The sequence below is a fragment of the Macrobrachium rosenbergii genome, chromosome 16 (genome assembly GCF_040412425.1).
Source record: "Macrobrachium rosenbergii isolate ZJJX-2024 chromosome 16, ASM4041242v1, whole genome shotgun sequence".
NCBI lineage: Eukaryota > Metazoa > Arthropoda > Malacostraca > Decapoda > Palaemonidae > Macrobrachium > Macrobrachium rosenbergii.
Genome location: NC_089756.1, coordinates 48,540,263 through 48,557,437, shown reverse-complemented (window position 1 = coordinate 48,557,437; position 17,175 = coordinate 48,540,263). Strand labels below are relative to the sequence as shown.

Sequence of the window (17,175 nt, the reverse complement as noted above, 5' to 3'; positions counted from 1 at the left end):
CTTCTAGGCGCTCTTCTTCTGTTAAATGCCCTGCTACTTCTAGACGTTCTCCTCCTCCTTCTGGCCTGGAGCGTTATCGGAGGAGACGATTCTCCTAAGGACATCACAATCTCTGATTACAAGAGGTTGACAGCTCTACTAGTCCAGGAGTATGGAGATTCCCTCAAGCCTGCTTCTCCTCCTTCCCCTGGTTCTATGCTCTCGAGCACCAAGGCTTCGAAATCTTCCTCTCTTGTGAAAATGCGTCCCTACGATCTCCATGAGGAAAGCTCTTAAAGGTTTGGAGAGTGGCTCTCCTCAAAGAAGGATGCAGGCAAGACTGTCTTCTCCTTGCCTCCCTCTGAGACTTTCGGGAAGAGCAGGAATGTGGTGCGAGACTAGGGGAGCCTATGGGGTTAGCTCTCCCCTCTTCTGCTGGCTCAGATTTTCTTCGCTGGTGGATTCTTCCAGGAGGCTCTCCCTTAATTCGCCAAGGCTTCTTGGGGACTGTGTGAACTGGACCATTTCCTCAAGGGCCTTTTCCGCGTGCTGGAAGTGTTCAACTTCATGGACTGGTCTCTTGGGGCCTTAGCCAAGAGAAGTCTTCAAGAGGATTCAGTTAGTATGGAGGACCTCAGCAGTGTGTTGTCTTGCCTGGACAAAGCTGTTAAGGACGGCTCGATGGAGATCGCTTCCCTGTTCGGCACTGGCCTTCTTAAGAAGAGGTCAGTCTTCAGCGCTTTCCTTTCTAAATCGGTCTCTCCTTCCCAGAGGTCTTCCTCTTGTACGCTCCTCTCTCTAGCCATCTTTTCCCACAAGAAACTGTAAAGGAAGTCTCTGTTCCTTGTCGGAAAAGGCTTCTCAAGACCTTTTTGGCTCAAGTCGTCGAAGAGGTTGAGACCTGCTGCCCCTTTCTAAGAAGGAGAAGCCCCCTTTCAGGAGCCCTTTCGTGGATCCAGGTCTATTAGGAGGCGTAGACCTGAGAGAAGATCCAGGCCTTCAGGACTCCCTTCCAGGAAGTCCAAGTGAAGATCAAGTCCTCCAGACTCCAGTAGGTGCCAGACTTCTCAAAGTTCGCCGAAGCCTGGGCACAAAAGGGGCGGACGAATGGTCCCTCTCTGTTTTGAGGAAGGGGCACCTCATTCCCTTCTTTTCAAGCCTCCTTGACTACAACTCCGAGGGAGTTATCGGCGAGATACAAGGATCCTGTGCGGAGACAAGCCCTTCTTCTAGCCACGATCAAATGCTAGAAAAGTCTGCAATAGAACCGGTGCAAGATCTTCACTCCCGGGATTTTACAACCGTCTTTTTCTTGTTCCAAAATCCTCGGGCGGTGGGGACCGGTCTTGGGCGTGAGCTCCTGAACACTTTCGTCATAAAGAAGAAGTTCTCTATGGAGACGACGTCTTCAGTTCTGTCGTCTCTTCGTCAAGGAGATTGGATGGTGTCCCTGGACCTTCAGGATGCTTACTTCCACGTCCCCATCCATCCCTCCTCCAGGAAGTTCCTAAGGTTCATGGTAGACGGCAGAACCTTTCAGTTCAGGGCTCTTTGCTTCGGACTCTCCACAGCTCCCCAAGTTTTCACGACCATTCTCAGGAATGTGGCTCACTGGTTGCACTTGGAGGGAGTGAGGATTTCCTTGTATCTCGACGATTGGCTACATCGGTCCAGTTCAAAGAACCGTTGTCTGGAGGACCTTTCTCGGACTCTAAACCTGGTCAATCTCTAGGACTTCTTGTGAACCTCGAGAAGTCTCAGATGATTCCTCAGCAGGAAATTGTCTACCTGGGGATTCGGATGGATTCTCGGGGTTTTCTAGCGTTTCCCTCCCTGGAAAGAAGGGAACGCTGCCTTCAAAAGGTGACAGACTTTCTGGAGAAAGACAGTTGTTGGCGAGGGAATGGATGAGTCTGCTGGGGACCATTTCCTCGCTGGAACAGTTCGTTTCTCTGGGAAGGCTTCACCTCAGACCTCTTCAGTTCTTCCTGAAAGAATCTTGGGATCGGAAGTCCCAAGACTTGTCAATTCCTTCCAAATATCATCTCTGGTAAAGGAACAACTCCGTTGGTGGTTAGACCCAAAGAAGCTGGGTCTAGGAATTCCTCTACAACCGCCGAGCCCTCGCCTAGTGTTGTTCTCAGACGCCGGAGTCGGGCTGGGGAGCGACACTAGGCTCGGAAGAAGTGTCAGGTACCTGGGACACGGATCAGAAGGCCTGGCACATCAATATGAAAGAGCTGGTAGCCATTCACCTGGCTCTTTCCAGATTCAGAACTTCTGGTCAGGATCAGTAGTTCTAGTCAACTCCGACAACACCACAGCCCTGGCTTATATCAGGAAGCAGGAGGACACATTCCTTCTCCCTGTACATTGCAGCAAGGAACCTTCTGTTGTGGGCGGGGAGAGAGAAACATCGTTCTCCTCACCAGATTTGTTCAGGGAGAAAGGAATGTGAGGGCGGATCTGCTCAGCAGAAAAGATCAAGTTCTTCCCACGGAGTGGTCCCTTCATCAGGAGGTTTGCGAAAGGCTATGGTTCCTATGGGGAGACCTCTTATAGACCTCTTCGCAACCCATTGGAACAAGAGGTTGAGAACTACTGCTCCCCAATCTCGGACCCCAGAGCAGTAGCTATAGACGGCCTTCTCCTAGATTGGAACGGTCTTAGACGGCTACGCTTTTCCCCGTTCAAGATAATAGGGGAGGTAATCAGGAAGTTCAGTTCGTCAGAGGGCACCAAGCTCACCCTGATCGCTCCTTTTGGCCATCCAGAGACTGGTTCACAGAGGTACTGGAATGGATGATAGATTTTCCCAGGTCGCTCCTCTCAGGAAGCGATCTTCTCAAACAGCCCCACTTCGACAGATTTCACAAGAATCTTCCCGCTCTAAACCTAACTGCCTTCAGACTGTCGAAGGACTGGTTAGAAGCGAAGGGATTTTCACAAGGCTGCTAAGGCTATCGCCAGAGCTAGAAGATCTTCTACCTTGCGCCTCTACCAGTCGAAGTGGGAAGTCTTTAGGAGATGGTGCCGATCTAAGAAAATTTCCTCTTCCAGTACCTCTGTAATGGAGATTGCTGGATTTCCTTCTCTACCTAAAGGGAGCAATGTAACCTGGCCGTTTCCACCATAAAGGGGGTATAGGAGCATGCTGTCTTCAGTCTTTCAGACACAGAGGTCTGAACATCTCGGATAATAAAGACCTTCACGACCTTATAAGGTCTTTGAAACTTCAAAAAATAAGTCCCTAGACCTCCCAGCTGGAATTTGGACGTGGTCCTAAAGTTTTTTGATGTCTAAAAAGTTTGAGCCTCCTCGATCTGCCTCCTTCAGGGACTTGACCAGAAAATCTCTGTTTCTTTTTCGCTCTGGCTTCTGCCAAAAGAGTGAGCGAATTACAAGCCTTAGAAGGTTCTGTAGGCTTTAAGAAGGACTCTGCAATCTGCTCCTTTCAGCCTCTCTTCTTAGCAAAGAATGAGAACCCTTCAAAACCTTGGCCTAGGAGTTTTGAGGTCAAAGGACTCTCCGATCTTTCAGGACAGGAGCTGGAACACACACTCTGTCCAGTAAGAAGCCTTAAACTTTATTTGGAGAGAAAGAAACAGCTCAGAGGCAACACCGAAAGTCTTTGGTGTTCTGTCAAGATCCTTCAAGAGCAATTTCCAAGAATGCCCAGGCTTTCTTCATTAAGGACATTATTAAAGAGGCTCATCTTTCATGTAAAGAAAGAACATCTTCAGCTCCTAAGAGTTAATGCTCATGAGGTGAGAGCAATAGCTACTTCTCTAGCTTTCCACAAGTCTTGGTCCCTCCAGTCTATTGTGGACTCTACATACTGGAGATGTAACTCAGGGTTTTGCTTCTCATTATTTGAGAGATGTTCGTGTGACTTATGAGAAGTGCTTCTCTCTAGGAGCTTACGTATCCGCGGATTCGGTGCTGGGTCAAGGAGCTGAAGCTAATCCTATTTAATTTAGTGTTATTTTTAATTGTTTGTTGTGTTTTTTATGGTTGGTTGAAAAGAGTGTTGCAGGTCTCTCTCTCTTTTTTTCATCTCATATTACTAACAAGGTTAGGCTTGGTCAGTGGTCGGTTTTTGGTTGTTAGCTCCTTGTATTTTTATTACCTAGCTCTGTCATGTAAGAGGGATAGCCCCCATTGATATGATTCAGGTAGAGGGCTCTGTCTTGTAAGTGGGTTAATCCCCCTTGACATGATCCATAACAGGCTCTGTCATGTAAGTGGGTTTTATCCCCATTGATATGATCCAGAAGGGCTGTCAGTCTTAGGTCACTTCCTCGCTGAAGCTCTTGAGGCATGCAGACTCATAGACAGTATCCATGAAGTCTTCTGCCCAATCAGGTAAGAACCATGGTTTTTGTTTATTCCTACAACATATGTTGTTTTCCCGTTTTTAGTTCTTAGCTGTCTCTTGCCCTCCTCCAAGGGTGCCAATCAGCTAAGTATATATCTGACGGGTAAGTTTCATGTACAAAAAATGATATTTTTATGATAAAATAAAGTTTTGTACATACTTACCCGCAGATATATACGATGTCTTCCTTAGCCCAGCCTCCTCAGGAGACAGGTGGAAGAGAAAATCTGACATGAAAAACGGGAATGGTTCTATTCCCGCCACCCAGCGGCGGGAATGGTAGATCACCTGACCTACCTGTCGTGTGCCGCGAAATTTGAATTTCTGTCGGGAACGTCGGAGACTATAGCTAAGTATATATCTGCCGGGTAAGTATGTACAAAACTTTATTTTATCATAAAAATATCATTTTTGTAAAAATTAAGTAACTGCTAGAGGGGACAATAGATCATAAAACTGCTAGGAAGAAATGTTCCTGAACTCAGTCCCACATAAAGCTTGAGTGTCTTTTGTTTGTGTATGCTTTCAAACACATTAGTAGTCCTGTAAGCACTGCAACAAGAGAAAATAAAAAAGCCAAAATATCTGTTAACATTATTTATTAAGAAAACAAAAGAAGTAAATGCAAGGTCTTAGGCAACCATAAACAAGAGATTAAGTTTAAGAGGAAGATTTAAATTGCTAAGTATATGTGGCTGCACTACTTATTTTTTAATCTGGCAACATCCAATGAGAGTACCTTGTGGGCTACAGCTCAGGACTGTAGCTTTGTTTATCAGGTATGTGAATGATTTACAAATGATCCATTGATATTCTACAAATATGCAGCTCAAAAGTGTGGATTTTACAGGGCTAAAGGAAGTATTAATATAGTCAGCATGTAATAGCTATCCCCATCAGTTCAGTATTACATAGTGAATTGTATTCTGTTGCATGTAAAACCCATGAACATATGAGACACCCTCACCCCTCAATCTCAGAAGGGAATATTAAGAAAAAATTGTTTGTGTATATGTAAGTATTTAATGTTACTGAGTTATATTGATATTGCTACAATGTGTCAGAAAAACTTTGGCAAGCATGCTGCCAGGACAGCAGTAAAAGTGTAATAATAATAACTATTGTAATTTACAAGAGAAAACAAAGCAGCTTAGGTACTGTATATCAGAAACACTTGATAACACCCCTTTGTATCCTCTGCCTCTGAAGGATAACTTATAGTGACAATGATTTTGTGAGTGCTTAAATTTGCAAAATAAAAAAAGAATTGAGGGTTAAATACAGGCAGTCCCCAGTTATTGACAGGGTTCCGTTCCCGACAGCATGATGATAATTGAATATCGGCGATAATAGTGCTGATCCTCAGTTATTGGCACCAATAACTGGGGACCAGTGCCGCCGATAACCAGGAATCGGTTTCGCAAATTCAGTTATCGTCGTCACTAGACAAGTGCCGTAAAACTGGATCGCCAATAACCGAGGCCGCCAATAACCGGGGACTGCCTGTATGGGAAATCTCCATATTTTCCGGGGTCAAAGACGCTTTGGACTCGAATGTTACCCCAATTTTGATGCAAAATTTGGAAAAAAAATATAACTGTAAAAATAAGCTTTCAAGACTCACCTACCTTACTAAGATATGTAGATCTTGTTAGTCACTTACAGTCTACATTTTTATTTTAGAAACGATTTACAGTCTGCATTTTTATTTTAGAGTACATAGATATGGTATGATTATACCCAAAGGTAGGTATCCATGGTATGATTACACCTACGCTAAACTATTCTAGTTCCATAATTCAGTGTTTGGGCCAACTGTGGCTTTTACATACAATGGAGTATCTGTATTATAACCAAACATATAATAATATGTGGTTTTTTAATAAAAATATGATATTTACTGTATGTAGATCTTTTGAACTGGGAATGTTGCCCTGGCTTTGTGTTGGCTATTGTGCTATGCATATTCACTTGTCTGTGTGAAGTGTAGGGACTTCGGCTGATACAACATATTGATTATTGTAGTTTTTCATTTCATTTGTTTGAAAAATCACTTTGTTTTCCCAAGTTCATTGATTTTAATATTTATAAGCTTTTCTAAATTTGATATACCAGTAAACTGAAAAACCAGAGTAACAGGTCACCAAGCAACGTAAACGGCATAAACTGCCAGCTGAGGTTTCATCAGAAATTTCTTTGGCCAACACAGTCTCGTTGCATGTATTTTGATGGGGGTACAGCTGGTGCAGTATTTTAAGATTTCGATAGTATCAGATGTATGCTTAAGCAATTGACAGTGATAATATGTGAAATACCAGAAATATTGGATAACATTTTGAAAGTTACTACAGGCATTCCCTGGTTTACGACAGGGTTCCGTTCCTACGCCGCGTCTTGAACCAAAAATCGTCGTAAGTTGAAATATCGTAAAAAATCCAAAGAAAACCTTACTTTTAATGCCTTTCGTGCATTGGAAACGATGTAAACTGCATTTTTATTGAGTTTTTCATAAAAAAAATCTCCAAATTTTTATTATTCTGCCACTTTGGAGCCATACTTCTTCCGTCGGATCTGTTGTAAGCTTTGCAACCCCAGAACATATATCGTAAACTGGGAAATAATTTCTGTTGTATATTTTTGAAAAGCGTCGCAACCTCGGAACATCGTAAGCCGGACCCGTCATAAACCGGGACTGCCTTTATACATTTCAGTCTTCAAAACCTGAAAATATTTTGTATTTCAATACCACATGAACTTGACACCCCAAACTGAGCAAACTAAGAACAAAAATAAAAGAAAATACAAATATTGCCTGTAAATGATAAAGAAAAAAATTTCAGTCTTTATGTTGACACTTGAGAAATTTGTTATCACTGAAAGTTTTGAATGCACGTGTCTTTGCCAGCTTAAAAACTTATTGATCAAAGAGACATTCTAAGGAATGGTCATTCCACACAACTGAATATTTTAGTAAGTAATTTACATTTGCTTAAGTATCAGAACTCCCCGCCGTAGATCGTACATGAAGAATATGTTCACCTTATACTACATATAAAGTGTGTTGGTAAACACTTCTAGCCTCCTAAAAATTATGCGTATATGTACCCTGGAACATAATAAGCAGCACACAATAGAATGTAAAATACAAAGGCTGATACTATGGAATTTTTAATGAGGGTTCAAAATATAGTTTGCCATAGTATTATTTAGCGAAACAGTTCAGTTCTCTTTACCCACTAATGCATCAGTTTTCCTAGTTAAAGTGTCCGCAATATGATTTGCACTGTAAGATTATTAAAAACATGCCACTACAGAATATTGTAATTTTCAGTGATTCTAGAAGTGCTCTAAAAGCCATTCAGAATATTTTTTTTTTGTTTTGTTTAGCAGATTGTTTTCATTCTACAATTTATATGAGGCTGGGATAGTTGTTGAAATGTTTTGGGTTTTTTACATATAGGCATTGAGGGAAGTGATGCTGTAAAGCTGCCAGAGCTGCAATTACAGTACTATAACCAAATCTAATACAGTATTCCTGTTATTGTTAATAATTCATTACTTGTCTCTGACACCCTCTTCCTGTCATTGATTCATTATACTGTACTCAACTATGTTCGTCAATGAATCACTGCTTTCTGAAACACTGTTTTTATCAGTGATCATTATTCTGAAGTGCAGCATTTTCAATTAATTGAAGGCTTTATGGAATAAAGAATTGGACAATAACAAATAAAAACAGATTAAACTTATTGCTGTGTTGTGGTCCTCTTCATTCCAAAAAAGCACTCCATTCCCACCGCCTGCTTGACTCTGTCCTTGTATGCAGGTCAACACTGTAAGCGTTAAACATATTTTTTTTGGGTGTGCAATCAAGTTCTTATCAAGGAGTTTAGAGTTATTAAATGTAATCTAGTAGAGCATATATATTTGAAGAACAAATCTATCACGGTCCTGTGCAAACTGAGAATGTTAGTTCATTGTTCTGGTTAAACCATTTTCAATTAATATTTTAAATTCAGTACTAACATTAACCACTAGTAGGGCACTCAATTATTTTTCTAAGAATCACAAAATATGAAACGTATCTTTTTATGTTCAACAATTCATTTGGATTGAAGGAATATTTGTATGCAATAGTATGTTTTTTTTTAATCTTAGCAAATCAGTTCCTGTATGAATGATTTTTGATTTATTGTTTTCTGTTGAACTGGCCAAGAAGCAGTGTAAATTATTTACATCCAGTTGTAATTTTTTTATGGTCATACATCCTATCAAAACACTCAGCATTAACTCAACCCAAACTTTTCCAGATGCAGGGTGGAAGTCGCAGTAGTACACCAGCGAGTGCTTTAGAAGGAAGAGCGATGTTCCCTCACCCGTCTTCCGTCCCAGGCCAACAGATTCCAGCCTCCTCATACCCTACAATATCAAGCCCTAACACAAGCCTTATGTCTCAGAGTGCCCAATTGATGGCCTTGGGGCATAATATGTTTTCAGGGTCAAAGTTTATGAGTGGAGCACCACCTGAAGCACACCGATATCTTCCAGAATCTTATAGGTTAGCTGCTGAGTCTTTAGATCAAAACAGGTATGGAATAGATTCCCAAAGGATGTCAGCAGATCCTTACAGACATACAAGTGAAGCACCTCGTTTACCGACAGATTTACAGCGGATACGCTCAGAATTACAGCGTACGGAGGAGCAAAGTTTAGACTCTTATCAAAGATCAAGTGATCCTTATAGAAGTCCGGTGGATTTGCAGAGAACTCAAGAAAGTAACCTTCAAGAAATTGCTTCTAATGCACAGCGATTAGTGTCAGATTTACAGCGCCTTCAAGCAGATCCTCAGAGACTAGTCACTGAGGCTTTACGTCCACCTGTGTCTGAATCTGTGCGAAGTCCCCAGTCCCCATATCATAGCATAATGACAGATTCTCTGAGACCCCCTTCTGAGCCCTCTCAGCGAAGTTTACAGGAATCGGTACGTTCGCATGCAGATGCACAGCGCATGGTGCAGGAGAGTCTCAGAGAATATTTTAGTCCTACCCAAAGAACTGTTCCTGAGAGTGACAGGTCACCTACAGAACAAAGAATGATTTCTGATAGCATGAGATATTCACCAGTTGATACACAAAGATATGGGACAGACTTGAGCAGTCAGCGTATGATAGCTGAAAATTTGCGTGTTAACACTGATACATCACATCATCTCAGGGCCGATGCAGAAACTTCTCAACACACACGAGCAGAAACACCACAGCACATAAGAGTAGGAGCAGAAACACCACAGCACTTACGAATAGGAGCAGAAACGCCACAGCACTTACGAATAGGAGCAGAAACGCCACAGCACTTAAGAATTGGAGCAGAAACGCCACAGCACTTAAGAATTGGAGCAGAAACGCCACAGCACTTAAGAATTGGAGCAGAAACGCCACAGCACTTACGAATAGGAGCGGAAACACCTCAGCAACTTAGGGCAGGGGCTGAAACACCACAACATATCCGAAGTGGACTTGACAGTGTACAACATATTAGACCTGGGGCAGAAACTCCATTACATCTTAGAGCAGGTGCAGAGACCCCACAGCACCTTCGAGCTGGCGCTGAAACACCACAGCATTTACGAATGAGTTTAGAGAGTCAGCAACATATTCGTGTTGGCGCAGAAACTCCACAGCATATGAGAACAGGTGCAGAAACTCCTCAGCATATTCATGGAGGATTGGATGCTTCACAGCATATTCGTTTAGGCGTGGAAACCTCACAGCATCTTCAAGGAGGAGCAGAAACTCCCCAACATCTTCGTGTAGGATCTGAAACTCCTCAGCACCTTCGTTTAGGAGTAGAAACATCTCAGCACCATCGATTAGTAGCAGAAACATCTCAGCATCTCCGTTTAGGAGCAGAAACACCACAACATTTGCGAGTAGGAGCAGAAACCCCACAACACCTCAGAGTTGGGGCAGAAACTCCGCAACATCTTAGAATAGGAGCAGAAACACCCCATCTTCGATTAGATGGAGACAGTTCGCATCATATGCGAGTTGGGTTAGAAATACCTCAACATATTCGTTCAGGATTAGAGTCCTCTCAACATTTGCGAGCAGAAACTCCCCAGCATTTGCGAGTTGGGGCTGAAACTCCCCAGCATTTGCGAGTTGGGGCTGAAACTCCCCAGCATTTGCGAGTTGGGGCTGAAACTCCCCAGCATTTGCGAGTAGGAGCAGACACACCACAACATATGCGAGTTGGAGGAGAAACTCCTCAGCATATGCGTTTAGGGACTGAAAGTTCTCAGCATATGAGAGTAGGAGCAGAAACACCTCAACATATGAGATTAGGAGCAGAAACACCTCAGCATATGAGAATAGGAATAGAAACGGCTCAGCACTTAAGAATAGGGGCAGAAACACCACAGCATATGAGAATAGGGGTTGAAGCAGTACAACACATGAGATTAGGAGCTGAAACACCTCAGCATGTGCGAATGAATGCAGATGCTGTCCCTCAGCATCCTCGTTTATATGCAGAAACACCACAGCATCATCGTTTAGGATCAGATCCTCCTCAACACCATCACCGCCTTGGAGTAGAAACACCTGACCATGTACGTTTAGGCTCAGAAACTTCCCAAGGGCATCCTATGCTGCCTGAGAATCTCAGGGTAACCTCTGAAGCCTCAAATATGGTTCCAGAGAATCTTTGTGTAACAGAACCTTCTCATCAGTTGATGCCTGAAAATCTTCGTATTAATCATGACAACACAAACACATCCAGTAGTATGAGAATGAGCCTTCCACCCCCACCAGAGTCTCCAATGCCTCCAATGCGCTCTCATTACGACTCCCAATCTCACCGGATGATGACAGAATCTCCACACCCCATCCGAGAGCCTATGCGAGTTGAGTCTCCTCGTTATTCGGATTCCATGTACCGTGGAGATTTAATTCACAGTAATCTTGGCTCTTCTGCTGTGCCTACCACACCAATGTCTGATCCTTCAGCCACACCTGCCCCTTCCCAGCATCAGTTTTACTCTAGCTCTTATTCCCAGTTTAATCAGTACATTGGTAATGGTCAAGATCGTGATCATAGGGATCTAAGTATTGATGAAGTTGAAGTCAAACCATATCAAGATGTGAAACCTTTTGATCCAGAGTACCCTGGCTCCTTAGTAGCGGGTGAATCAGCAATGCCTTCTACCCCAAAACCACCCAGACCAAAAAAGCCCAAAGAACCTAAACCTCCTCGTGTACCAGTCGTTCATGCTTGTAACGATTGTGATAAAATTTTCAAGAATAGCACCCAACTCAAGAATCACATGTGGCGCCACACAGGGGAAAAACCTTTTACTTGTGATACTTGTGGCTCTAAGTTTACTCAGCAAGGAAATTTACGAGCGCATAAGCGTATTCATACTGGAGAGAGACCATACCAGTGCCAAGAGTGTAAGTCATGTTTCACACAGCTCTCCACTCTAAAGACTCATCAGAAAATTCATTCAGATGAGAGGCCTTACAAATGTGATCAGTGTGAGGCAGCATTTAGACAAATTGCCAATTTAAAGACTCACGCAGTCACCCACACAGGAGAAAGACCTCATAAGTGTGACCAGTGTGAAAAGGCCTTTACCCAGAAGTCAAATTTAAAGGCTCATAAGAATAGAGTGCACTGTGGAGAACCCGGAGCACCTCCAAGGAGAGGACGCAAGAAAAACCCAGCAGCAATTAAGCCCTACAGCTGTTTAGAGTGTGGTGCAAAGTTTACCATGATGAGTAATCTTAGAATACATATGAAACTCCACTCTGGAGAGCGTCCATTTGAGTGTGACCACTGTGGTGCGGGGTTTGCTCAAAGATCTAATTTGAAAACCCATATCCAAAGGATGCACGGAAAAGGCCCAGGGCAAGGTAGACGTAAGATAAGATGTGATGAATGCCCGGCAATGTTCAGGCTGAAGCGATGTTTGAAAACCCATAAAAAGAAACGGCACCCAATTAAAAGCCTTAAAATAAAAATTCTACGCGAGTCTAAATATTTAATGCAGTCAGGGGGAACTGAAGGAGAAAGTATGGCTGAAAACGAGGATGATGATGGAGGGAATCGTTCTAATTTTGAACCTATTGTTGAGCTGTGTGAGCCCAAAGAAGAGCCTTATTCTCCAAGTTTTACCAATCCAGAATCTCCATGTGGTGAACCAGGTGAATGGCGTAAAAAAATTTCAAACAGAGTTATTAAAAATGAAGAGGGGGTTGAGGATGAGGATATTGACGAAGAGGAGGAGGAGGAGGAGGATGATGATGATGATGATGGTGAAGGTGATGAGGAAGAAGAGGAGGAGGAGGAGGAGGAGGAAGAGGTAGACCGGGAATTACCAGACAAAGAGAATTCCCATGAAACAGAATCAAAAGCTCTTCCACAAGAGTCTCAAGACAAAACTCTAAGTGTTAAATGATTATCTTAGTGCACAATATGATCTTAAATCCCCAAGCTTTCTTAGTCTTTGCAGAACTACAAATTTCTATTTGAAATCTGTCATTCAAGATATCAAAATACCAGTCCAAAGATAGATAGATTGGTGCTTTAAGAGAGTGCACTTTTCTTGATGTGGCCCCAAGAAGCGAATCACACCACATTATGCTATATACATGAGCCAGCAGCACGGGTGTTTTGGGGGTTACAGGTTGTGTTGGTCAGCATTTCAGGTGGCTAAATTCTGCAGCAGAGGTCAAATGTAGCAGAGCCCAGTCATTGCTTGTTTGACTTACTACTCAGTCTTCATAGGTGATGTAAGATATAATACTTGAGTACATTTATATATTAATATTTTAGAATATTCATGTAAAGAGTTGAAAGTTTTACTTCATCTTTTGATTCAGAGGTTTTGAAGCCTTATGAAATGTTAGAGTTGTTTATATTGTAAACAAAAGCTTCAGTGTCTTTTTAAGGAGTTGGAAAATTAACTTGAACGGGTATTTTAATACCCATAGATCATTTCTGAAATTTCCCTGAAGTTTTAACCAGATTCACATTTTCTGGATTGGTGAATTGGCAGTTAAGTATCAGTCACATTCAGAGGAAAACATTTCAACTTTGTTAAGTGACAGTATAACTGGTGACTGTGTTAGTACTGTTGTATATCTGTTGCACAGATGAAGGACTTTATTTTCGAGAAACACTATTAAAAACAGGAAGGCTTGACACCATATTTGTGTAAAGTATATATAGTGTCTGATTAGTGTTAAGTATAACTAACAAGAATCAAATAAAACCACCAGAAATCATGGAGTTAGCATCATAGCAGAATCAAATTCAAAGAAAGTTGTCTGGCCTTCAGGATTTTTCCTTGACAGTTTCATTACATAACATTAGACAAATATGCCAAGTTTATTTGTGTTTTTTGATAATAATTGGAGTGGCTAGATGAGATCTATTACTGTTAGAATTTAAACTCTAGTATGTTTTATTGTGCTATTTTATCATTATTTAAATTAGGATCAGATAGTTACAGAATTATTCAAAATAGATATTTTGAAAATTTTAGAATCTGTAACTGGTTGACATTCAGATTATATTACAGTGTAATAGATTTGCCAGAAAATAACATGTGATTAAGTAGTGTCTTGTAAAAATTCCAAAGAGTATTTATTTAGGTGAAAAGTGTTTCTTGTCCTAGACTGCAATCAAAATTTGGTCTTTTACTCTAGTGTTTTCACTCTAGAAAGAGGGTAGGGTAAGCCAGTTTCTTGCCAAGACTTGAGACTACAGATATTGTTACTCAAGGAATCTAGGAATAAAGTAAGTCGAACAAGCAAGGGTATGGCTGTAAATAGTTTGTTGTGAGACTCTTCAGCGTTAGTGAGCAGGACAGCCTTTTTTTGTTTTTTTCAGCTCCTGGAAACAGCTTTAATAGACCCCTGCCAGTGTTTATCAGAGCCTAAACCTTGAGACTGAGGTGGCAGTGCTTTGTACTTTTTTGTTTTGTATTAATTTTTGTTTTAATCATTTTGTTTTTTACCTAGATGTGATATGAAGGTAAGGTGCTCTGCACTACTACTTCATGTTCTCTGAGGTTCTGGCTTGTATTTGTGTGGGGTATTTGATCTGATGGCTTTAGAGTGAATGATGTCAGAGTTGACTGTCTGTGTTTGCTGGTTGCGCCAGCTCCAAAGTCTCACTGTTGGTCATGCAAATCACACTAGCCTAATTATATGTCCATATGAAATGGCAGTATTCCAAATGATTTTTAAATGATCTATACTATGAAGTAATTGATAATGCCAATACAGTAATACTTTGGTAAAGCACTTTTGTCAAATATCAACATGACTTTGGTCAGGCGCTCCCAATTTCAACACATGGGGTTTGTGACAAGGTCGGTGCATCCTTGTAGGGGAGGCTCTTTAGGGCTCAGCTACCCGCTACAACTCAGGTAAAGTTGATCCTCATCGACACTCCGTCTAAACATTCATTGAAATCTTGCATTATTCAATCTTGGAGAGTTTGCAGTGTCATTGTCAGATACTGGTGGGTATGAAGGTACAAAATTTTATCACTTGCTGTTGTACTTATCTTGCCATTCAGTGTTCTATATTTTTTATATTCCACTGAAGATTCTTAAGCCATTAAGGACACATCTGTTGGCTTATTGGATATGTTGTACCTAGATGTCTCCAGTTTTGTTTAATGCATTTTTTTTGTAGTTCAGGATCCCATAAATTCATTGAAGTACAGTGTTTCAACAAATATCAAAAAGTGTACGTATACAGTATATATATTATAAATATAAAAGGAAGGGTTACCCTTGTCCATTGCATTGGTTCATGCCACTTCCAGGAGGCTTTTTGCCTGATCTGATTGCCTTTAAATCCAACAAAAAAGGAGTAGATATCATTTGCTAGATTATTTCAGGATTTGGTCAGGAACCTATTGTACAGGGGCGCCTCTAATCCATGATAATTATCATGCTCATGTTCATTCTTTTGATGAACAGTAAGATATTGTATATGAAATGTAGAAGATATGTTTTTCTAAAAGTGTAATAGGCTCATTGAGGTTCATATTGCTTTTTCTGTTAGAACATTGATGTGACTAATTAAACTTTCAAGTGCTCATCATTTCCGTTAACCAAGAGGATATTGAAATATTTTGTAATTTTTCATCCTTGATATATATTGCCTGATGCAATGTTATTTAAAATTGTGCATTGAAGTTCTTACTGTTCATTAAAATACTTTTAATTTCAGGACATTCTTCTTGTATGAAGAGTGACTGAAATTAGGTCATAAACATTTAATTTCATATATATCAATCACAATTAACATATCCAGGATTTCTATTAAGTGAATTATCAATATTTGAGAGCTGCCCATGGTGGTAAGTGCCTGGCAGTGTTGATGCCCTTTTTGGCAGAGTTGTTGATGCTTAAGACGGGTCCCCCAAGGCTCTACGCAACTGACCGTGACACATATTGGATGCAAAAATTGCTGGTTTTCACCTTCTAAGTGTCTTTCCTCTGTCTTAACTTGGACATATTTTCTTAATTTAAGGTTTTTGACTTCTACTGTGCAAAAAAGTTTAGACCCCTAGTACCTGTAAGACTTTAGAAACTAAATGAAACAGCATATGCAATGCCTCTTTATTACTTTATATAATTAGTAAGATTATAGTGTGTAGAACTTATAGTATTCAAATATATTATCAATCCCATATAGTGGCGGCTTCTTTGGAGGCCTTCTTGTTTGAGGGGTTTTGCATGCCTGTGTTTGTCAAGGCAAATAAGCTCTCAGAGATTATTTGAGTGTGTCTGCTGTGTGTTTATTGCGAGTAGTTTCTTTCTAGGGGACAAAATGACTGTGGGGTCTGTTCTGCCATACATGACAATTTAACTTATTACTTGATGATACAAACATTTTGAGCGATAAGATCTGTTTTAGTGTATTTTTGTGCATTGCTTCAACAGCAGATTTTGCACCTCTGCTGTGAGTTTTATCATGTTAAAAAGAGTATCATTGTGTAATAATAATAATAGTTCTGGGACTGAATCAGACAGTCTGGAGATGTATACGGTGCATCAAGCTGTTGCCATACAAAGTCTGTCCTGTCATAAGCTCGCTAATGAATTGTTCATGCTCTCTGTGCTGTCATTTTGGAAAAAATTATTAACCAAGAGGCAGAATATATTTTTTGGTATCAAGATTTAAAATTTAAATGATAAGATGGAAATGATATATCATTTGTCAAGTACCGATATGTGAAATAATTAGAAATCACATTGCAGTCATTAGAGAATTATGGAGGGACTGGACAAAGGTAAGAGATACGGGATCAGGGCAGAGAATTGTTCAGTGCCACTCTGTCGGGTCCAGCTATTTGTGATTTTATTTTGATGTGCTAGTCTCACTTTCATTGGTGGCACCAAGTTGATAAACAGATGTGTCATTTGAAAATGGGTTTGCACATTTACAGTCTGTTATCAGTAAGAGATTTGTGGTACGGGTCTTTGCTTAGTTAGATATGGTTTAGCCACCCCGACTTTGTGCATTGTGGATTGCTCTTATGTCCTGGGTCCCATTTTTAAATCAGCCTTAGGTTATAGGAGAGGTCGTGAAGACATCTCCATTATAATCTGTATCTTGTGCCAAAATGTGGTGTGTAGGCACAAATCTGAGTTTATATCCTGAAAAATCTCATTTGCTCTGTTCAGGCCCCCACGGATGATTCAGGAAAAATTGTAAACACAATATTGTCTTTCCCTGCGGTGTATAGAATACTTTCCCTGCTACATTAACTGAGGTTTGATGTATATATCAGT

The 17,175-nt window shown here is 41.0% G+C and overlaps 1 protein-coding gene across 1 annotated transcript in view; it reads left to right on the top strand.

Moving 5' to 3' along the window:
• Positions 1 to 15,219, top strand: part of LOC136847406 (uncharacterized) — a 70,397-nt gene extending 55,178 nt beyond the window's left edge. Inside the window, exon 3 of the mRNA XM_067119045.1 lies at positions 8,668 to 15,219. Within this exon, the coding sequence (XP_066975146.1) occupies positions 8,668 to 12,816 (4,149 nt within the window). The 3' untranslated portion in view covers positions 12,817 to 15,219. The remainder of the gene's footprint in view (positions 1 to 8,667) is intronic.
• Positions 15,220 to 17,175: the final 1,956 nt, after the last annotated feature.